The sequence below is a fragment of the Nerophis ophidion genome, linkage group LG01, assembly GCF_033978795.1.
Source record: "Nerophis ophidion isolate RoL-2023_Sa linkage group LG01, RoL_Noph_v1.0, whole genome shotgun sequence".
NCBI classification, from domain to species: Eukaryota; Metazoa; Chordata; class Actinopteri; order Syngnathiformes; family Syngnathidae; genus Nerophis; species Nerophis ophidion.
In genome coordinates this window covers 45214735-45239666 of record NC_084611.1, presented here as the reverse complement: position 1 = coordinate 45239666, position 24932 = coordinate 45214735, and the positions used below count along the sequence as shown (strand labels likewise).

The following is a 24932-nucleotide window of genomic DNA, read 5'->3' as shown; positions in this document are numbered from 1 at the left end:
TAGTATCAGGTGATGTAGGGTCAAGTGAAATAATATGAAGTGATGTAGTATCAGGTGGCGTAGTATCAGGTGATGTAACATCAGGTGATATAGTATCAGGTGATGTAGTATCAGGTGAAGTGATATGAAGTGATGTAGTATCAGGTGAAGTAATATGAGGTGATGTGGTATCAGGTGATGTAGTATCAGGTGAAGTAATATCAGGTGACGTAGTATCAGGTGATGTAGTATCAGGTGAAGTAATATGAGGTGATGTAGTATCAGGTAATGTAGTATCAGGTGATGTAATATGAGGTGATGTAGTATCAGGTGAACTAATATGAGGTGATGCAGTATCAGGTAATGTAGTATCAGGTGATGTAATATGAGGTGATGTAGTATCAGGTGATGTAGTATCAGGTGAAGTAATTAGAGGTGATGTAGTATCAGGTGATGTAGTATCAGGTGAAGTAATATGAGGTGATGTAGTATCAGGTGACGTAGTATCAGATGATGTAGGGAAGCGAGAGAAGAGTTGTACCATATCTGGGTGGTCCATGCGAGGCCAGGATGGTGTAAAGGACGTGGTCAGCGCTGACCCCCAAGAAGTGGGCCCGCAGGTACTTCCTGTTCAGGCGCACCATCCCGCCCTCCTTCACCCAGGTGTGAGGCGGAGAGTGCAGGTGAGGCCCCGCCTGCAACAACCAATCACAATCAAGGATTCAGAAAGTCACTTCCTCTACTTTCTACTTCTACAACTTGTATTTGTTTACTTTTGCAAGTGCACTTCCTGTCTGACATATGCACTTTTATTTATTTACTTCTTCAAGTGCACTTCCTGTCTGACACATGTACATTTATTTATTTATTTCCTTCTTCAAGTTCACTTCCTGTCGGACACATGGACATGTATTCATCTATTTACTTCTTCAAGTACACTTACTGTCTGACCCATTTACATTTATTTATTTATTTACTTCTTCAAGTGCACTACCTGTCTGACACATGTACATTTATTTATTTATTTACTTCTTCAAGTGCAATTCCTGTCTAACATATGGACATTTATTTATTTACTTCTTCAAGTGCACTTCCTGTCTGACACATTTACTTTTATTTATTTATTTATTTACTTCTTCAAGTGCACTTCCTGTCTGACACATGTACTTTTATTTATTTATTTACTTATTCAAGTGCACTTCCTGTTTGACACACCTACATTTATTTATCTATTTAATTCTTCAAGTGCACTTCCTGTCTGACACATGTACTTTTATTGTTTTATTTACTTCTTCAAGTGCACTTCCTGTCTGACACATGTACATTTATTTATTTATTTACTTCTTCAAGTGCACTTCCTGTCTGACACATGGACATTTATTTAATTACTTCTTCAAGTGCACTTCCTGTCTGACACATGTACTTTTATTGTTTTATTTACTTCTTCAAGTGCACTTCCTGTCTGACACGTACATTTATTTATTTACTTCTTCAAGTGCACTTCCTGTTTGACACATGTACTTTTATTTATTTACTTCTTCAAGTGCACTTCCTGTCTGACATATGTACTTTTATTTATTTATTTACTTCTTCAATTGCACTTCCTGTCTGACACATGTATATTTATTTATTTACTTCTTCAAGTGCACTTCCTCTCTGACACATTTACATTTATTTATTTATTTATTTACTTCTTCAAGTGCACTTCCTGTCTGACACATGTACTTTTATTGTTTTATTTACTTCTTTAAGTGCACTTCCTCTCTGACACATTTACATTTATTTATTTATTTACTTCTTCAAGTGCACTTCCTGTCTGACACATGTACTTTTATTGTTTTATTTACTTCTTTAAGTGCACTTCCTGTCTGACACATTTACATTTATTTATTTATTTACTTCTTCAAGTGCACTTCCTGTCTGACGCATGTACATTTATTTATTTACTTCTTAAAGTACACTTCCTGTCTGACATATGTACTTTTATTTATTTACTTTCTTCAAGTGAACTTCCTGTCTGACACGTACATTTATTTATTTACTTCTTCAAGTGCACTTCCTGTCTGACATATGTACTTTTATTTATTTACTTTCTTCAAGTGAACTTCCTGTCTGACACATGTACTTTTATTGTTTTATTTACTTCTTTAAGTGCACTTCCTGTCTAACACATTTACATGTATTTATTTATTTACTTCTTCAAGTGCACTTCCTGTCTGACACATGTACATTTATTTATTTACTTCTTAAAGTGCACTTCCTGTCTGACACATGTACTTTTATTTATTTATTTACTTATTCAAGTGCACTTCCTGTCTGACACATGTACATTTATTTATTTACTTCTTCAAGTGCACTTCCTGTCTGAACACATGTACATTTATTTATTTATTTACTTCTTCAAGTGCACTTCCTGTCTGACACATGTATTTGTATTGTTTTATTTACTTCTTCAAGTGCACTTCCTGTCCGACACATTTACATTTATTTATTTTTTTACTTCTTCAAGTGCACTTCCTGTCTGACACATGGACATTTATTTATTTATTTACTTCTTCAAGTGCACTTCCTGTCTGACACATGTACTTTTGTTGTTTTATTTACTTCTTCAAGGGCACTTCCTTTCTGACACATGTACTTTTATTTTTTATTTATTTATTTCTTCAAGTGCACTTCCTGTCTGACACATGTAAACTTTTTTATTTATTTACTCCTTCAAGTGCACTTCCTGTCTGACATATGTACTTTTATTTATTTACTTTCTTCAAGTGCACTTCCTGTCTGACATATGTCATTTTATTTATTTATTTACTTCTTCAAGTGCACTTCCTGTCTGACATATGTACTTTTATTTATTTATTTATTTCCTTCTTCAAGTTCACTTCCTGTCTGACACATGTACTTTTATTGTTGTATTTACTTCTTTAAGTGCACTTCCTGTCTAACACATTTACATGTATTTATTTATTTACTTCTTCAAGTGCACTTCCTGTCTGACACATGTACATTTATTTATTTACTTCTTAAAGTGCACTTCCTGTCTGACACATGTACTTTTATTTATTTATTTACTTATTCAAGTGCACTTCCTGTCTGACACATGTACATTTATTTATTTACTTCTTCAAGTGCACTTCCTGTCTGAACACATGTACATTTATTTATTTATTTACTTCTTCAAGTGCACTTCCTGTCTGACACATGTATTTGTATTGTTTTATTTACTTCTTCAAGTGCACTTCCTGTCCGACACATTTACATTTATTTATTTTTTTACTTCTTCAAGTGCACTTCCTGTCTGACACATGGACATTTATTTATTTATTTACTTCTTCAAGTGCACTTCCTGTCTGACACATGTACTTTTGTTGTTTTATTTACTTCTTCAAGGGCACTTCCTTTCTGACACATGTACTTTTATTTTTTATTTATTTATTTCTTCAAGTGCACTTCCTGTCTGACACATGTAAACTTTTTTATTTATTTACTCCTTCAAGTGCACTTCCTGTCTGACATATGTACTTTTATTTATTTACTTTCTTCAAGTGCACTTCCTGTCTGACATATGTCATTTTATTTATTTATTTACTTCTTCAAGTGCACTTCCTGTCTGACATATGTACTTTTATTTATTTATTTATTTCCTTCTTCAAGTTCACTTCCTGTCTGACACATGTACTTTTATTGTTGTATTTACTTCTTCAAGTGCACTTCCTGTCTGACCCATTTACATTTATTTATCTATTTACTTTTTCAAGTGCACTTCCTGTCGGACACATGGACATGTATTCATCTATTTACTTCTTCAAGTACACTTACTGTCTGACACATGTACTTTTATTTATTTATTTACTTCTTCAAGTGCACTACCTGTCTGACACATGTACATTTATTTATTTATTTACTTCTTCAAGTGCACTTCCTGTCTAACATATGGACATTTATTTATTTACTTCTTCAAGTGCACTTCCTGTCTGACACATTTACTTTTATTTATTTATTTATTTACTTCTTCAAGTGCACTTCCTGTCTGACACATGTACTTTTATTTATTTACTTCTTCAAGTGCACTTCCTGTCTGACACATGTACTTTTATTTATTTATTTACTTATTCAAGTGCACTTCCTGTTTGACACACCTACATTTATTTATCTATTTAATTCTTCAAGTGCACTTCCTGTCTGACACATGTACTTTTATTGTTTTATTTACTTCTTCAAGTGCACTTCCTGTCTGACACATGTCCATTTATTTATTTATTTACTTCTTCAAGTGCACTTCCTGTCTGACACATGGACATTTATTTAATTACTTCTTTAATGCACTTCCTGTCTGACACATGTACTTTTATTGTTTTATTTACTTCTTCAAGTGCACTTCCTGTCTGACACATGTACATTTATTTATTTACTTCTTCAAGTGCACTTCCTGTTTGACACATGTACTTTTATTTATTTACTTCTTCAAGTGCACTTCCTGTCTGACATATGTACTTTTATTTATTCATTTACTTCTTCAATTGCACTTCCTGTCTGACACATGTATATTTATTTATTTACTTCTTCAAGTGCACTTCCTCTCTGACACATTTACATTTATTTATTTATTTACTTCTTCAAGTGCACTTCCTGTCTGACACATGTACTTTTATTGTTTTATTTACTTCTTTAAGTGCACTTCCTCTCTGACACATTTACATTTATTTATTTATTTACTTCTTCAAGTGCACTTCCTGTCTGACACATGTACTTTTATTGTTTTATTTACTTCTTTAAGTGCCCTTCCTGTCTGACACATTTACATTTATTTATTTATTTACTTCTTCAAGTGCACTTCCTGTCTGACACATGTACATTTATTTATTTACTTCTTAAAGTACACTTCCTGTCCGACATATGTACTTTTATTTATTTACTTTCTTCAAGTGAACTTCCTGTCTGACACGTACATTTATTTATTTACTTCTTCAAGTGCACTTCCTGTCTGACATATGTGCTTTTATTTATTTACTTTCTTCAAGTGAACTTCCTGTCTGACACATGTACTTTTATTGTTTTATTTACTTCTTTAAGTGCACTTCCTGTCTAACACATTTACATGTATTTATTTATTTACTTCTTCAAGTGCACTTCCTGTCTGACACATGTACATTTATTTATTTACTTCTTAAAGTGCACTTCCTGTCTGACACATGTACTTTTATTTATTTATTTACTTATTCAAGTGCACTTCCTGTCTGACACATGTACATTTATTTATTTACTTCTTCAAGTGCACTTCCTGTCTGAACACATGTACATTTATTTATTTATTTACTTCTTCAAGTGCACTTCCTGTCTGACACGTGTATTTGTATTGTTTTATTTACTTCTTCAAGTGCACTTCCTGTCTGACAAATTTACATTTATTTATTTTTTTACTTCTTCAAGTGCACTTCCTGTCTGACACATGGACATTTATTTATTTATTTACTTCTTCAAGTGCGCTTCCTGTCTGACACATGTACTTTTGTTGTTTTATTTACTTCTTCAAGGGCACTTCCTTTCTGACACATGTACTTTTATTTTTTATTTATTTATTTCTTCAAGTGCACTTCCTGTCTGACACATGTAAACTTTTTTATTTATTTACTCCTTCAAGTGCACTTCCTGTCTGACATATGTACTTTTATTTATTTACTTTCTTCAAGTGCACTTCCTGTCTGACATATGTCATTTTATTTATTTATTTACTTCTTCAAGTGCACTTCCTGTCTGACATATGTACTTTTATTTATTTATTTATTTACTTTCTTCAAGTGCACTTCCTGTCTGTCACATGTACTTTTATTTATTTACTTCTTCGAGTACACTGCCTGTCTGACACATGTACATTTATTTACTTACTTCTTCAAGTGTACTTCCTGTCTGACACATGTATTTTTATTTATTTATTTACTTCTTCAAGTGCACTTCCTGTCTGACACATGTACATTTATTTATCTAGCATTTGTCAAGTAAAAAAAGACATGACGCTGTGGTGTAGAACAGCAAAATAATTTAAAAAAAGCTATCATGCTAAAACTGTAGCACACTTTGCGATGTATACCTGAAACATTTGTTGAAAATGCTAGCATGTTAACATTAGCATACATCAGGTACCAAAATTGGTGTTTACCTTTAACATTTGATTTAAAAAAAATCCACCCTACTAGCATTAGCATGCTAACAAGTAGCATTTGTCAAGTAAAAAAATATCTGACATTAAGGTGTACAACTGCTAACTCAGCTAAACAAAGCTAGCATGCTAGTATACAAACTGTAGCATGCATCACGTACCAAAATTGTCAGGCTTGCCTCTGACAGTTTGTTTGTGTTTTAGTTTTTCCTCTGTGTGTTTAGTATTCCCTGTCTTTAGTTCCTGTAAGCGCTCTTATTTTGTCTGTTTCCTGTTTTTTTCCCCTGTGCGCTGCTTCCCCTCAGCTGCGGCTGATTGGCACCTAACCACACCTGCCGTAAATCAGCCCGCTCCTATTTTACCTGCTTTGTTCCTCCAGTCAGTGCTGGATTATTCTGTCAGAGTTAGTTTGTGACTAACCCCAAGATGCAAAGATGGAGGCAGGCATGGAGTGAGAAAACATTATTTAATTGAAATATTAGAACAAAACCGAACAAAAGAGTACAAACAAAAAGCGCGCACGAGGCAAATAACCAACTAAGAAAGCTAGCATGGGAGCTAGAAAATAAAAAGAGCTTAGCATGGAAGCTAGCATAAACAGAACCGGTAACTGAAGTTGTTACGTGTTGTATGAAGACAAATTGGAAGCAGGGAACAAAAAACAGTAAGCTACAAACATTCAACAAAAATATAGCTTACTGCTACGCTGCAAAGATACGACACGACCTAACAGGTAGCAACGGCAATAATCCAGCACTGACTGGAGGAACAAAGCAGGTAAAATAGAAGCGGGCTGATTGACACCAGGTATTGTCAGGTGCCAATCAGCCGCAGCTGAGGGGAAGCAGTGCACAGGGAAAAACACAGGAAACAGACAAAATAAGAGCACTGACAGGACCTAAAGATAGGGAATACTAAACACACAGAGGAAAAACTAAAACACAAACAATATGTCAGGGGTAAGCCTGACAAAAATGAATCACTCTGCGATGTATACCTGAAACATGTGTTAAAAAATGCTAGCAAGGTAACGTTAGCATACATCAGGTACCAAAATTGGAGTTTACCAATAACATTGGATTTAAAAAAAATCCAGCCTACTAGCAATAGCATGCTAACAAGTAGCATTTGTCAAGTAAGGTGTACAACTGCTGAATTAGCTAACTGGGTGAGGGTTAGCATTCAGTACTCCAGTAAGAACTGAACGCTTGTAGTTTGGACTCATAGACCGTTGAAAGTTCTTACCTTCTGGCTGATGAGGACCCGCAGCAGAATGTTCTGGTAGGCGTGTCCGTCATTGACCTGCAGCACCATGTGGTCCTGGGCGGCCGGCGATCCGTCATGGACGTACTGGACCTGCTCCCGGGAGAGTTCGTCCAGCTTGAAGCGGGCCAGGACCTGGTCACCGTGGACCCGGGTCAGGCGGCCATGACCGGGCGGCTCCAGGACCATGACCAGGACATCGGCCGGGTTGTCGAGGTCGTCCACCAGCAGGACGGACTTGGTGAGGGTCGCCGTGGCCCCGGGGCCGTCCACCAGCAGAGGGGCTAAAGTCAGGACCCTCGGAGGCTGCAACACAATACTTCATATGAGAACCCAATCACTACTACTACTACTACATGTTGACCACTACATGTTGACTAAATGCTAACAAATCTACCGAAATATATGACTGAGGTGTGTGGCTAAAAAATTGGCTTAAAAAGTTAGCATGCTAACGTTAGCATGACATGATTTTGAGGTGTATGCATGTAAAATTAGCTAAAAAGGTTAACATGCTAATACACAGCATATGTAACGTACCAATAAATATCACTCTAAGGTGTACGGCTGAAAGATTGGCTTAAAAAGTTAGCACGCTAACGTTAGCATGACAGAATTTTGAGGTGTATGCTTGTAAAATTAGCTAAAAAGGTTAACATGCTAAAACAGAGCATATGTAACGTACCAATAAATATCACTCTAAGGTGTACAGCTGAAATATTGGCTTAAAAAGTTAGCAAGCTAATGTTAGGATGACATGATTTTGAGGTGTATGTTTGTAAAATTAGCTAAAAAGGTGAACATGCTAACACATAGCATAGGTAACGTATGAAAAGATATGACTCTGAGGTGTGCGGCTGAAAATTTGGCTTAAAAAGTTAGTACGCTAATGTTAGCTTTATATGAGTCTGAGGCGCACGCTTGTAAAATTAGCTAAACAAGTTAACATGCTAAAAGTTAGCATATGTAACAAACCAACATGTATGACTCTGAGCTAAGCACGTTAGCATTGTACCATTTTCAGGTGTATACTTGTAAAATTAGCTGAAACAGTTCACATGCTAACAGTTAGCATGTGCAACATGCCAAGTTAGATGACTCTGGTTCATTGGCTTCAAAAATTAGCGCTCAAAGTTGGAATGATATCTGCACACACACACGCACGCACGCACGCACACACACAAACACACACACACAGGAAGTGTGCTGTCTTGACTTTGAACAATTATCAGTAGGAAACAGACCAGGGGACCCCCACAGACCACCCACATCCTGTGTGTGTGTGCTTAACGTGTGTGCTTAATGTGTGTGCGTGTGGTTAGTGTGTGTGTGTGTGTGTGCAGGCTGAGACAAGTGGAGCAGGTGAACAAAAGGTGCATTGACTTGTCTGACAGGTCATCAGGTGAGGGGAGGGGGGAGGGGCGCCAGGACAAAACCAGACTGGGTAAAGAAATATTTCCTGTGTTGATACTTTTCTCTACTTTTGTTTACTTGCATGGAGGTAACACCATTATACACATATATACAAACCCCGTTTCCATATGAGTTGGGAAATTGTGTTAGATGTAAATATAAATGGAATACAATGATTTGCAAATCATTTTCAACCCATATTCAGTTGAATATGCTACAAAGACAACATATTTGTTCTACGAGTTGGTGGTGCCGGGCGCCTTCTTGTACGCCGTAGCTAGCTGGGGCAGCGGGCTCCTAGCCATTATGGACAACACCTCCCACCCACTACACTCGGACCTTGCGGAGGGAATGAGCATGTTCAGTGGAAGGCTCAGACTCCCAAAATGCAACACGGAACGACACAGGAGGTCCTTCATACCAACAGCCATCAGACTGTATAATGCATTTGTTCCTTCTTGACTGCACTTAAATGTAGAATATATGTAGAATATATTTATATTATTCATATATTATATATGTTATATATAATATATGTTATATATTATTTATTATTATCATTGTTTATTGTGAGCAAACTGTGGTGCTGAATTTCCCCCAGGGATCAATAAAGTACTTTCTATTCTATTCTATTCTATTCTATTCTATTCTATTCTATTCTATTCTATATTTGATGTCCAAACTCATAAACATTTTTTTTTGTTGCAAATAATCATTAACTTTAGAATTTGATGCTAGCAACACGTGACAAAGAAGTTGGGAAAGGTGGCAATAAATACTGATAAAGTTGAGGAATGCTCATCAAACACTTATTTGGAAAATCCCACCGGTGTGCAGGCTAATTGGGAACAGGTGGGTGCCATGATTGGGTATAAAAACAGCTTCCCAAAAAATGCTCAGTCTTTCACAAGAAGGGATGGGGCGAGGTACATCCCTTTGTCCACAACTGCGTAAGCAAATAGTCAAACAGCTTAAGAACAACGTTTCTCAAAGTGCAATTGCAAGAAATTTAGGGATTTCAAAATCTACGCTCCATAATATCATCAAAAGGTTCAGAGAATCTGGAGAAATCACTCCACGTAAGCGCCATGGCCGCAAACCAACATTGAATGACCGTAACCTTCGATCCCTCAGACGGCACTGTATCAAAAACCGCCATCAAACTCTAAAGGATATCACCACACGGGCTCAGGAACACTTCAGAAAACCACTGTCACTAAATACAGTTTGTTGCTACATCTGTAAGTGCAAGTTCAAGCTGTACTATGCAAAGTGAAACCCATTTAAAGTTAAAGTACCAATGATTGTCACACACATACTAGGTGTGGTGAAATTTGTCCTCTCCATTTGACCCATCCCTTTTATCAACAAAATCCCCTCCCCTCTAAAAGTATCAAAATACATTTTGGTACCGGTACCAAAATATCGGTATCAGGACTACCCTAATTTTATATATATATATATATATATATATATATATATATATATATATATATATATATATATATATATATATATATATATATATATATATATATACTGTATATATGTATATATATATATAAAGAATAAATAAATGTTTATTCCATCTCCATGCAAGCAGAACAAGTTTTACTTATTTTGAAAAAGTTTGATGGAAAGTATTACTCCAAATAATACATTGCAAGAATGGTTTTGAGTCTAGAATGGATTCAGAAAGAAAATGTCCCCCAGGACTCAGAATGGAATGGTTATTAGATATTAAGTGTGCACACAAAAAAAGAAACATTCTTATTCATCTGGATTCTACATCAACACATTTTTAAAATAATATTTCATCGCATGAGTGCCGGTGCCACTAGGAGAGCTGTGGTTTACTGAGGGCGATCGGGGTTCACAGATCCCCCACCTGCTAATGATCGTGTAGCAGCTGCATACAGACTACTCTAAGTTATATTGCACTCTCATGTTGTCATCCAAAGAACCGGCGCTCCCCAGTGGCTGCAGCACTCGTGCACGTGGTGGTACCTGCACGGACACGGCTTGGACTTGGACGCTCTGACTCTGAGAGAGCAGCTGAGGGTCGGCCACACGCAGAAGGAACTCCCCGCTCCTGGACAGTGTGAGAGAAAACACAAGCAGGGGTCAGAGGTCAAGGCGGAAGTTGTTGCTTTGCATGGTCCGGTCGCCTACTATCACATGCTGACCCAGCACACAAGGCTTATTACCCACAATGCCTCAGGGCGGGGATGCAACCAACACTCCAACAATCTGTGGTGTGTCTTCAAAGTCTACATTTCATCTCTTTTTTTCTAATACAATATCAATAATAATAATAGATGTGGGTTTTTTTGTATCTATTATTTGTTGTTTTAATTATGTATTATTCATTATATATTTTATTTTTGTAGTTATTTGTTTTAATCGTAAAATAACGAAACAATAAAAATAATACAATTATATTTTACATTTTTACTGTATGTATTTATTTTTTAATTTATTGTATATTTTATGGATTGCGTCTTTATTTCATTACTGTATTTATTTGTTTTAATAATAAAATGATAGTAATAAAACCAAAAACATAATAAAATCATATTTATTTGTATTGTATGTATTTTATATTTTATGTATTCATGTTTTATTTGACTAATGTATTTATTTGCTTTAATAATACAATTACAAAAATAAAACAATAAAAATAATAAAATTATACTTTTTTTAACGTAACATTTAGTTTTTATTTTAGTTGTATTTTTTTAGCGAATAAAATCATATTTTTCTAAGTTTTTATTGTATGTATTTATTGTTTTAGTTATCATATATTTTATGACTTTTTTTTATATATTTGTTTTAATAAAATGACAATATTAAACGATTTAAAATCTACTTTTTTACTGTATGTATTTAGTTTTTATTTTACTTATATACAAAACATTTGATTAAAAAAGTCATGGTGATAAATTAATCAATACAATCATATTTTGTTTTTTATTTTAGCTTTTTAACTTTCATGTTTTTATTCATTTTATTGATTTATTTATTTTTTAAATACGAAAATAACAATCACAAAAAATAAAAAAATATTTTATGTATTAATTTTTTATTCTATTCATGTAGTTATTTGTTTTATCAAAAATAATAATAATGAAACAATAAAAATAAAAGTATATTTTACTTTTTTATTGTATGTATTTATTTTTCATTTATTATAAATTGCATGTATTTTTTTTTTATTTTATTCAGGGACTGTATTTATTTGTTCTAATAATAAAATGATAAAACAAATAGAAAATAATAAAATCATTTTTTTAAGTCTTTGTTGTATTTATTACATCTTTTGTGTATTACATTTTTTATTTGAGTAATGTATTTATTTATCTTAATCATAAAATGACAATATTAAAACAAAAAAAATAAAAAAATGTGACCCCTAAAAGGGAATAAGCGGTAGAAAATGGATGGATGGATGGATGGACCTGTATTTTTTTATTGTATGTATTTACTTTTTATTTGTCATACTTTTTATTTTTTTAATAAATGAAATCATATTTTTGTATTTTTCCAAGTTTTTATTGTATGTATTAATTGTTTTATTTATCATATATTTGATGTCTTAATTGTTTTATTTCAGTAAGGTATTTATTTTTTTAAATAATAAAATGACAATTTTAAAACAATAGAAAAATGTGAATTAATAATTTTTTCTTATCGTCTGTATTTAGTTTTTATTTTCGTTATATATATATTTTTTAAATCAATAAAGTCATAATGATAAATTAAAACATAAAAAATAATTTATTTTGTATTATATTTGCATATAAATGAGATTAAGGTCTCCAACTGAAGGTGTGGTAGTGGAAACAAATACAACTAAATTAGTAGTAATAAAGATAAAAAATTTGAATTTAAATAAACAGACTACTACAATCATATATTTTTTTTTTATATTAGCTTTTTAACTTTTATGTTTTTAATTCATTTTATTGACGTATTTATTTTCTAAAAATGAAAATAATCATAAAAAATAAAAACATATATACATTTGTTAATGTTTATTTTAATGTTATGTATTTATTAATTTTATTGATGTATTCATTTTTGTAGATAATTAAAAAAATAGTACAATGATAAAAGCCTATTTTCACGTTATAAATAAATATATATATAATATATTTTTTTTTAAATAACTTTGTGATTTTGTGAAGAAGTTGTTGAATAAAAGTGGTATGAATAAGGGTTGTGGCGTGCTAACCTGCTTTTGTCCCTGAAGTGCTGGAAGTAGACCCGACCTCCTTCTAGCTGCTTCCACGTGAAAGAATCCTCCTCCATCAGCTCGCGACCCTCCTCCGCCTTCACCTCCGCCTCCTCGTCGCCCAGGACGACCAGTCGGCCGTTGGCGGGACGGCGCAGCAGCCGGAAGACGAGCGCCTGCGGGGGACTGTCCTGGTCCTGCACCGCCAGCAGAGTCGGGCCCAGCGGGACGGAGCCGCCCAGGGGAACCAGCAGGGACCCGTTGACATGGAGGGAGGGGGGGCTGCTGTTCGCTGAGGGCCGAAGGAAGACGCAATTAGCGCACGGAGCCAGAGCGCGCACACTTTGTGGTGCTTTTCATCCCGCAGAAAGAACTTCGAAAATGGCTGAAGAGCCACAAATGCTAACAGTTAGCACGTGACCAGGTAGCGTCAAGTAACAAAAAAATATGAGCAAAATGACCTCAATAAGCTAACACGCTAACAATAGCGTGACTACAGTTAGCATACCAAAACATAAGACACTGCTAAATCAGCTAAAAAAAAGCTAACGTGCCAAAGTTAGCATATTAAAATACCACCCGCGGCATGTGTCAAGTAACAAAAAATATGAGCAAAATTACCTCAATAAGCTAGCACGCTAACAATAGCGGGACTACAGTTAGCATACCAGAACATAGGACACTGCTATATCAGCTAAAAAAAAAGATAACGTGCCAAAGTTAGCATATTAAAATACCACCCGCAGCATGTGTCAAGTAACAAAAAAATATGAGCAAAATGACCTCAATAAGCTAGCACGCTAACAATAGCGGGACTACAGTTAGCATACTGAAACATAAGACACTGTTAAATCAGCTAAAAAAAAGCTAACGTGCCAAAGTTAGCATATTAAAATACCACCGGCGGCGTGCGTCAAGTAACAAAAAAATATGAGCAAAATTACCTCAATAAGCTACCACGCTAACAATGGCATGACTACAATTAGAATACCAAAACATAAGACACTGCTAAATCAGCTAGAAAAAAGCTAACGTGCCAAAGTTAGCATATTAAAATACCACCCGCAGCATGTGTCAAGTGACAAAAAAATATGAGCAAAATGACCTCAATAAGCTAGCACGCTAACAATAGCGTGACTCAAGTTAGCATACCAAAACATAAGACACTGCTAAATCAGCTAAAAAAAGCTAACGTGCCAAAGTTAGCATATTAAAAAACCACTCGCGGCATGGTTCAAGTAACAAAAAAATATGAGCAAAATTACCTCAATAAGCTAGCACGTTAACCATAGCGTGACTACAGTTAGCATACCAAAACATAAGACACTGCTATATCGGCTAAAAAAAAGATAACGTGCCAAAGTTAGCATATTAAAATACCACCCGGCGTGCGTCAAGTGCTAACTTATATTATTACCCGCGATTCGTCATGTGACAAAGTATTTGACGCCGAGGTGGATACCCGCAAAATTTGCAAATAAAAAGCCATCTTGCTAACATTAGCATGCAAAAATACTGAGCAAAATTATTGCTTTGCGATGTGTACCTGGAACATTTCTTTTAAATGCTAGCATGCTATTGTTAGCATTTGCCATGTGACAAAATATTTGACTCTGAGGTGTATACTTACAAAATTTTAATATATTGCTTTCGTGCAATTTTAATGCTAAAATACTAACTGTAGCAGGCATCAAATACCAACTTATGTTATTACCTTGCAATGTATACCTGAGATATCCGTTTAACATGCTAAAGTTAGCATACTTCAAGTACCAAATTAGGACACTAATACATACCTCTGAAATTTGTTGGAAAAGCTATCCTACTAGGGATAGCATGCTAACAGGTAGCATTCGTAATGTGACAAAATATATGACACCAAAGTGGATACCTGCAAATTTTGCATATAAAAAAGCCATCATTAGCATGCTAAAATACGGAGCAAAATGATTACTCTGCGATGTGTACCTGGGATGTTTAAAATGATAGCATGGAAACATTAGCATACAAGAAGTAGAAAAATATGACACCTCATAAAATTTACAAAAAGAAAAAGCTAGCGTAAAGTGACAAAATGTTTGATGCTGAGGTGTATAGCAGCCAAATATTCCCAAAAAAGCTATCTTCCTAATGTTATCATGCAAAAATGTTAGCTGTAGCATGTGTCAAGTACCAAAATATTAACTTTGGGCACCCCAGAGATAGCAGATATGTTTAATAAATGCATTTTATTGTGAAAGCCTTGCTTTAAAAAAAAAAGGTAGTAAATACCAGTAGGAGTGAGACATCCTCCACCAAAGGATCACAATCTTGGAGAATGGGATTTTATTTTTTGGACGTGCTAGATTAACAGCTTTATTTTTTGCATGTTTAGCAGGTGTACATCCCGATGCCAAATTTGGTGTTACCTGACAAATGCTGCCTGTTAGCACGCTAACACTACCTGTTAGCATGCTAACATTATCATGCTTAAAATTTTTTGCAGCACTCACCTCAGAGTAATATATTTTGGCACTCAAACGCTTGCTACAGTTAGCATGCTAGTGTTTTTGAAGCTAGTTCAGCAGGAGTCATATACATTTTACTAATGCTAACCATAGGCATGCTATTGTTAGCATTGTACCGTTAGCATGCCAGCTTTTGTGGCTCATATTTTTTGTTAGTGGACGCTCTCCGGCTGGCGTGCCAACTGTTAGCATTTCACCCAAATGAGCTGACCCGCCCAGCCCCTAAGTGAAAGGTTACCATGGCAACTTCTGGTCTGGAGGTCGGCGTAGTAACCGTGCCCGCAGGCGGGGGTGCAGTAGCCCTCCATCAGGTAGGCAGCGGGCGCACAGGCCCGGCAGCGTCCCACGTCGTCGCACAGCGAGCAGTCGGTGGAGCATGCTGCAAGGGTCAAGGGTCAAAGGTCAAAGGTGGGTTTTCCCCACCCACGGGCAGCGGCGGCGCTGACTTACGTTGGCACGCGTGGGCGAAAGCGTCCAGGAAGTAGCCGCGTCCACATCGCAGCACGCACCCACCCCGCAGGATGGCGTACGGCGGCTGGCATTGCAGGCAGTGGGCGGGGCCATCGCACTCCATGCACAGATCATCGCAGCCTGCAGACAGGAGGTGTCACTCGCTCAGGAGGGGGAGGAGCTTAGCGGAAAAAGTTGTATTTGGGTTCACGATGCATCGTAACCTCGGGGAAAAACACTGTTTAAAGATCATCTAATGACGGGGAAACTACAAAAATGCTTGTATGACAGGAGCGCCCTGCTCTTTTGGAGACATTGCTTCAAAAACACAAGTCAAAGATCCTCTATACAACAGGCTTGCTGTGTTGTACAGAGGATGGACTGCAAAACGCTTGCCAAAGATCATCTATATAACAGGAGTGCTACGCTGTTTGGGAAAAACATCAAAAACACGATCTTCTATACGAGAGTAGTGCGCCGCTGTTTTGGAGGACGTACCAAAAAATAAACACTATTCAAAGATCATCTATTGAGGGTGAAACCGTTTTTAAGGATCGACTGCAATAATGCTTGTCAAAGATCCTCTATATGACAGGAGTGCTCCACTGTTTTTAAGTGACAACACTCGGAAAAATATTTATTTTTCTTGAAAATCAACTTTTACCTTGAAAATAATTTTTTTCCTTGAAAATCATCTTTTTCCTTGAAAATAATTTTGTGTCATGAAAATCAACTTTTACCTTGAAAATATTTTTTTCCCTTGAAAATCATTTTTTTCCTTGAAAATCTAATTTTACCTTGAAAATCAACTTTTACCTTGAAAATCATTTTTTTCTTTGAAAATCCAGTTTTACTTTGAAAATATTTTTTTTCCTTGAAAAACAACTTTTACCTTGAAAATTATTTTTTTCTTTGAAAATAATTTTTTCCCTTGAAAAAATTTGTTTGCCTTAAAAAAATCCACTTTTACCGTGAAAATAATTTTTTCCTTGAAAACATTTTTTTCTTTGGAAATCAAATTTTTCCTTGAAAATAATTTTTTGTCATGAAAATCAACTTTTACCTTGAAAATAATTTTTTCCCTTGAAAATTAACTTTTACATTGAAAATCAAAGATGCTGGATACGACAATAACGATCTCCTTTTTAAAGGGTCCAACTAAATAAAAACTATTCAAAGATCATCTATTAAGGGGAAGTTGTTTTTGAGGATCACTTTCAAGAATGCCTGTCAAAGATCTTCTATATGACAGGAGTGCTCCACTGTTTTTCAGGACATCCCTTCAGAAACACGACTAAAAGATCCCCGATAGGACAATAATGATGTTTTTTTTAACGACCAACTAAATAAAACACTATTCAAAGATCATTTATTGAAGGGGAAGCTGTTTTTGAGGCTCAGATACATACTGTAAATGCTTGTCACAGATACTCTATAAGAAAGGAGTGCTCCACTGTTTTTAAGGACAACACTGAAAAAACACGATTTAAAAATCCTGGATACGACAATATTGATCTGTTTTTTTTAGAGGACCAACTTAAAAAAACACTATTCAAAGATCATCTATTGTAACGGAAGCTGTTTTTGAGGATTGACTACAAAAATGCTTGTCAAAGATCATTGATGTGACAGGAGCACTCTTCTCTTTTGAACACCTTCCTACAAAAAACACGACTCAAAGATCTTCTATACGAGAGCAGTGCTGTTTTTGAGGACCTACTAAAAAAACACTATTTAAAGATCATCTAATGACGGGGAAACTGTTTTTGAGGATGTACCGCAAAAATGTTGATTCACAAATGCCACCTGTTAGCATGTTAACTTTAGAATGGTAGCTTTTTTAATTTTTAGCAAATGGTAAACACCAGTGTCATTGTGGTACTTGATGAATGCTAACAACAGCGTGCTAACATTTTTAACATATTCTTGCAAGGTAAACATCGCAGAGTAACTTTTTTGCGACAGTTAGTATTTTAGCATGCTAATGTTAGCGTGCTAACATTTTTTCCATAAGTTTTTAGGTAAACGTCGCAGAATAACTTTTTTTTGTTACAGTAAGTATTTCAGCATATTAACGATAGCATGCCAACATTTTAAACACATTTTTAAAGGTAAACATCGCAGAGTACCTTTTTTGCTATAGTTTGTATTTTAGCATGCTAAAGATAGCATCCGGCCCTGCGATGAGTTGGCGACTTGTCCAGGGTGTGCTCCATCTTCCGCCCAATTGTAGCTGAGATAGGCACTAGCACCCCCTACGACCCCGAAGGGAATAAGCGGGTAGAAATGGATGGACGGAAAATAGCATCCGAACATTTTTAACACATTTTTTTAGGTAGACATCTTAGAATAACTTTGTTGCTACAGTTAGTATTTTAAAATGCTAACGATAGCATGCTAAGATTTTTAACACATTTTTTTTAGGCAAACATCGCAGAGTAACTTTTTTGCTAGTTAGTATTTCAGCATGCTAACATTTAGGTGCTAATATTTTGAACACTTCTATTTAGGTATACTTCGCAGAGCAATTTACTTTGGTTCTACTTTTTAGCTACAATTTGAGCATGCTAATGTTAGCATGTTAACTTTTTTTTAGCTAGTTTATCAGGTATACACCTGCTAAATGTATATATGTTTAAGTATTCCATTAATGCCAACTATAAGCATTTTATTGTTAGCATGTTATCATAGTAGTGTTAGCATGCTAGCTTTTTCAGCTAATTTGCTGATACTTTTGTCACTTGACGTGCTAGCTATTGTATACATTTTTTTGGTACTCCATTAATGTCAACTATAAGCATTTTATTGTTAGCATAGTAGTGTTAGCATGCTAGCTTTTTGAGCTATATTGCTCATATTTTTGTTACTTGGCGTGCTACCTAAATGTATAAAATTTTTTCGTACTCCAATAAAGGCCTACTGAAACCCACTACTACCGACCACGCAGTCTGATAGTTTATATATCAATGATGAAATATTAACATTGCAACACATGCCAATACGGCCTTTTTAGTTTACTAAATTACAATTTTAAATTTCCCGGGACTTTTTTCTTGAAACGTCGTGTAATGATGACGTGTACGCGTGACATCACGGGTTGTTATGAATATGAGCGCTGCGCACACACACAGCTAAAAGTCGTCTGCTTTGACGGCATAATTACACAGTATTTTTCAGATCTGTGTTGCTGAATCTTTTGCAATTTGTTCAATTAATATTGGAGAAGTCAAAGTAGAAAGACGGAGTTGGGAAGCTTTAGCCTTTAGCCACACAAACACACGGTGATTCCTTGTTTAAAACTCACGGACATGAAACTTTAGTATGGATCACAGCGGACATGGATCCCGACCACTTGTCAACCAGCAGGTTTCGGTGAGAAAATTGTGGTTAAAAAGTCAGTTCTTACCGGATAAAAGCTGAGCTTGTGCCGTCCATAGCTGCCGTCGACTACCCTGAGACACTGCGCGTCAACACACCCGTAGACGTACACTTCCGACTATCAGGTGATATTAAACTCACTAAAACACAGTAGAAAGATAAGGGATTTCCCAGAATTATCCTAGTAAATGTGTCTAAAAACATCAGAATCCGTCCCAATTACAATCGCGTTTTTGTTGTTGTTGTTTGTTTCTAGTCCGTCACTATCAATATCCTCAAACAGGAATCTTTCATCCTAGCTCAAATTAATGGGGAAATTGTCGTTTTCTCGGTCCGAATAGCTCTTTTTGTTGGAGGCTCCCATTAAAAACAATGTGAATATGTGAGGAGCCCCCACATTTGCGACGTCATCGTCTGCGTCTTCCGGTAGAGGCAGGGCTTTTGTCTTAGCACCGAAAGTTGCAAACTTTATCATCGATGTTCTCTATTAAATCCTTTCCACAAAAATATGGCAATATCGCGAAATGATCAAGTATGACACATAGAATGGAACTGCTATCCCCGTTTGAATAAGAAAATCTCATTTCAGTAGGCCTTTATTGTCAACTATAAGCATTTTATTGTTAGCATGTTAGCATAGTAGTGTTAGCAGGCTAGCTTGTTCAGCTAATTTGCTCCTATTTTTGTTACTTGACGTACTAGCTAAATGTATACATTTTTTTGGTACTCCATTAATGTCAACTATAAGCATTTTATTGTTAGCATGTTAGCATAGTAGTGTTAGCATGCTAGCTTTTTCAGCTAATTTGCTCATATTTTTGTTACTTGACGTGGTAGCTAAATGTATACATTTTTTTGGTACTCCATTAATGTCAACTATAAGCATTTCATTGTTAGCATGTTAGCATAGTAGTGTTAGCATGCTAGCTTATTCAGCTAAATTGCTCATATTTTTGTTACTTGATATGCTAGCTAAATGTATACAGTACATGTTTTTAGTACTCCATAATGTCAACTACAAGCATTTTATTGTTAGCATAGTAGTGTTAGCATGCTAGCTTTTTCAGCTATTTTGCTCATATTTTTGTCACTTGACATGCTAGCTACATGTGTACATGTTTTTGGTACTCCATTAATGTCAACTATAAGCATTTTATTGTTAGCATGTTAGCATAGTAGTGTTAGCATGCTAGCTTTTTCAGCTAATTTGCTCATATTTTTGTTACTTGACGTGGTAGCTAAATGTATACATTTTTTTGGTACTCCATTAATGTCAACTATAAGCATTTTATTGTTAGCACAGTAGTGTTAGCATGCTAGTTTTATCAGCTAATTTGCTCATATTTTTGTTTCTTGACGTTCTAGCTACATGTATACATGTTTTTGGTACTCCACTGTCAACTATAAGCATTTTATTGTTAGCATTTTAGCATAGTAGTGTTTGCATGCTAGCTTATTCAGCTAAATTGCTCATATTTTTGTTACTTGACGTGCTAGCTAAATGTATACATTTTTTTGGTACTCCATTAATGTAAACTATAAGCATTTTATTGTTAGCATGTTAGCATAGTAGTGTTAGCATGCTAGTTTTTTCAGCTAATTTGCTCATATTTTTATTACATGACGTGCTAGCTAAATGTATACATGTTTTTGGTACTCCATTAATGTCAACTATAAGCATTTTATTGTTAGCATAGTAGTGTTAGCATGCTAGCTTTTTCAGCTAATTTGCTCATATTTTTGTTACTTGACGTCCTAGCTAATTGTATAAAATTTTTTGGTACTCTATAATGTCAACTATAAGCATTTTATTGTTAGCATAGTAGTGTTAGCATGCTAGCTTTTTCAGCTAATTTGCTCATATTTTTGTTTCTTGACGTGCTAGCTACATGTATACATGTTTTTGGTACTCCATTAATGTCAACTATTAGCATTTTATTGTTAGCATAGTAGTGTTAGCATGCTAGCTTTTTCAGCTAATTTGCTCATATTTTTGTCACTTGACGTGCTAGCTAAATGTATTGATTTTATTGGTACTCCATTAATGTCAACTATGGAGCTAATTTGCTCATATTTTTGTTACTTGACGTCCTAACTAAATGTATGAATTTTTTTGGTACTCTATTATGTCATCTATAAGCATTTTATTGTTAGCATAGTAGTGTTAGCATGCTAACTTTTTCAGCTAATTTGCTCATATTGTTTGTTACTTGACGTGCTAGCTAAATGTATACATGTTTTTGGTACCCCATAAATGTCAACTATAAGCATATCATTGTTAGCATGTTAGCATAGTAGTGTTAGCATGCTAGCTTATTCAGCTAATTTGCTCATACTTTTTTTACTTGACATGCTAGCTAAATGTATACATGTTTTTGGTACTACATGTCAACTATAAGCATTTTATTGTTAGCATGTTAGTGTTAGCATGCTAGTTTTATCAGCTAATTTGCTCATATTTTTGTTACTTGACGTGCTAGCTAAATCTATAAATTTTTTTGGTACTCCATAACGTCAACTATAAGCATTTTATTGTTAGCATGTTAGCATAGTAGTGTTCGCATGCTAGCTTACCATCCATCCATTTTCTACCGCTTATTCCCTTTCGGGGTCGCGGGGGGCGCTGGCGCCTATCCCAGCTACAATCGGGCGGCTAATTTGCTCATATTTTTGTTACTTGACATGCTAGCTAAATGTATACATGTTTTTGGCACTCCATAATGTCAACTATAAGCATTTTATTGTTAGCATAGTAGTGTTAGCATGCTAGTTTTATCAGTTAATTTGCTCATATTTTTGTTTCTTGACGTTCTAGCTACATGTATTCATGTTTTTGGTACTCCACTAATGTCAACTATAAGCATTTTATTGTTAGCATGTTAGCATAGTAGTGTTTGCATGCTAGCTTATTCAGCTAATTTGCTCATATTTTTGTTACTTGATATGCTAGCTAAATGTATACAGTACATGTTTTTAGTACTCCATAATGTCAACTACAAGCATTTTATTGTTAGCATAGTAGTGTTAGCATGCTAGCTTTTTCAGCTATTTTGCTCATATTTTTGTCACTTGACATGCTAGCTACATGTGTACATGTTTTTGGTACTCCATAATGTCAACTATAAGCATTTTATTGTTAGCACAGTAGTGTTAGCATGCTAGTTTTATCAGCTAATTTGCTCATATTTTTGTTTCTTGACGTTCTAGCTACATGTATACATGTTTTTGGTACTCCACTGTCAACTATAAGCATTTTATTGTTAGCATTTTAGCATAGTAGTGTTTGCATGCTAGCTTATTCAGCTAAATTGCTCATATTTTTGTTACTTGACGTGCTAGCTAAATGTATACAGTACATGTTTTTAGTACACCATAATGTCAACTACAAGCATTTTATTGTTAGCATATTAGCATAGTAGTGTTAGCATACTAGCTTTTTCAGCTATTTTGCTCATATTTTTGTCACTTGACATGCTAGCTACATGTGTACATGTTTGGGTATGCCATTAATGCCATCTTATTGTTAGCGTGTTAGCATAGACCGACCCAGGCAGGTGTCCCCGTCCTGGTACGACCCTGGCGGACACTTTTGGGTGCAGAGGCCATGGTGCAGCACATGTCCTTCCATGCACTGTGAGCAGTCGCTAGGCAGAGGACCCGTGCAGGCATTGCAGCTCCAGTCGCACTCTGACACAAAAACACAACGCTGAGATTAACAAAGGTTGCGCACGTCGGTGATGCATTGCCATGGCGACAGCGGCGCACCTGTGCAGGTGCGCGTGGTGGCGTTGAGGAAGTATTGCTGGGCACAGGTGTCGTACTGGCACTCCCCGAACTGCAGCACCTTGGTGGGGTCACGGCACGACGTGCACACTCCCGCCGTGTCACACCTCAGACACTGCTGGTCGCACGCTGACCACAACAACAACAACAACAAAACAAAGTCAACAAATAAACAATACTAACCTTGTCAACAAATAAACTATACTAACCTTGTCAACAAACAAACTATGCTAACCTTGTCAACAAATAAACTATGCTAACCTTGTCAACAAATAAACAATGTTAATGTTGTCAACAAATAAACAATGCTTATGTTGTCAAAAAAAACCTCTGCTAACCTTGTCAACAAATAAACAATGCTAATGTTGTTAAAAAATAAACAATGCCAATGTTGTCAACAGATAAACTATGCTAACCTTGTCAACAAATAAACAATGTTAATGTTGTCAACAAATAAACAATGCTAATGTTGTCAACAAATAAACAGTGCTAATGTTGTCAACAAATAAACAATGGCAATGTTGTCAACAATCAATCAATCAATCAATGTTTACTTATATAGCCCTAAATAACTAGTGTCTCAAAGGGCTGCACAAACCACTACGACATCCTCGGTAGGCCCACATAAGGGCAAGGAAAACTCACACCCAGTGGGACGTCGGTGACAATGATGACTATGAGAACCTTGGAGAGGAGGAAAGCAATGGATGTCGAGCGGGTCTAACATGATACTGTGAAAGTTCAATCCATAATGGATCCAACACAGTCGCAAGAGTCCAGTCCAAAGCAGATCCAACACACCAGCGAGAGTCCCGTTCACAGCGGAGCCAGCAGGAAACCATCCCAAGCGGAGGCGGATCAGCAGCGCAGAGATGTCCCCAGCCGATACACAGGCGAGCAGTACATGGCCACCGGATCGGACCGGACCCCCTCCAGATCAACTGGTCTAAAAATGGATTCTATTTAAAGGCTAGAGTATACAAATGAGTTTTAAGGTGAGACTTAAATGCTTCTACTGAGGTGGCATCTCGAACTTTTACTGGGAGGGCATTCCAGAGCACTGGAGCCCGAAATGAAAACGCTCTATAGCCCGCAGACTTTTTTGGGGCTTTGGGAATCACTAATAAGCCGGAGTCCTTTGAACGCAGATTTCTTGCCGGGACATATGGTACAATACAATCGGCAAGATAGGATGGAGCTAGACCGTGTAGTATTTTATACGTAATTAGTAAAACCTTAAAGTCACATCTTAAGTGCACAGGAAGCCAGTGCAGGTGAGCCAGTACAGGCGTAATGTGATCAAACTTTCTTGTTCTTGTCAAAAGTCTAGCAGCCGCATTTTGTACCAACTGTAATCGTTTAATGCTAGACATGGGGAGACCCGAAAATAATACGTTACAGTAATCGAGACGAGACGTAACAAACGCATGGATAATGATCTCAGCGTCTTTAGTGGACAGAATGGAGCGAATTTTTGCGATATTACGGAGATGAAAGAAGGCCGTTTTAGTAACGCTTTTAAATAAACTATGCTAACCTTGTAAACAAATAAACAATGTTAATGTTGTCAACAAATAAACTATGCTTACCTTGTCAACAAATAAACAATACAAACCTTCTCTGCAAATAAACAGTGCTAATGTTGTCAACAAATAAACTATGCTAATGTTGTCAACAAATAAGCTATTCTAAAATTGTCAACAAATAAACAATGCTAATGGTGTCAACAAATAAACTATTCTAACATTTTCAACAAAAAACAATGCTA

At 35.8% G+C, this 24932-nt stretch overlaps 1 protein-coding gene across 1 annotated transcript in view; it reads right to left on the bottom strand.

Annotated features, from left to right (window-relative positions):
* Positions 1–24932, bottom strand: part of fras1 (Fraser extracellular matrix complex subunit 1) — a 278952-nt gene that overhangs the window by 80842 nt on the left and 173178 nt on the right. Inside the window, exons 22-29 of the mRNA XM_061904877.1 lie at positions 23147–23293; positions 22928–23068; positions 16004–16144; positions 15792–15932; positions 13047–13338; positions 10820–10904; positions 7382–7705; positions 521–674 (exon numbers count right to left, since the gene is read on the bottom strand). Coding sequence (XP_061760861.1) covers positions 521–674; positions 7382–7705; positions 10820–10904; positions 13047–13338; positions 15792–15932; positions 16004–16144; positions 22928–23068; positions 23147–23293 — 1425 coding nt within the window. The remainder of the gene's footprint in view (positions 1–520; positions 675–7381; positions 7706–10819; positions 10905–13046; positions 13339–15791; positions 15933–16003; positions 16145–22927; positions 23069–23146; positions 23294–24932) is intronic.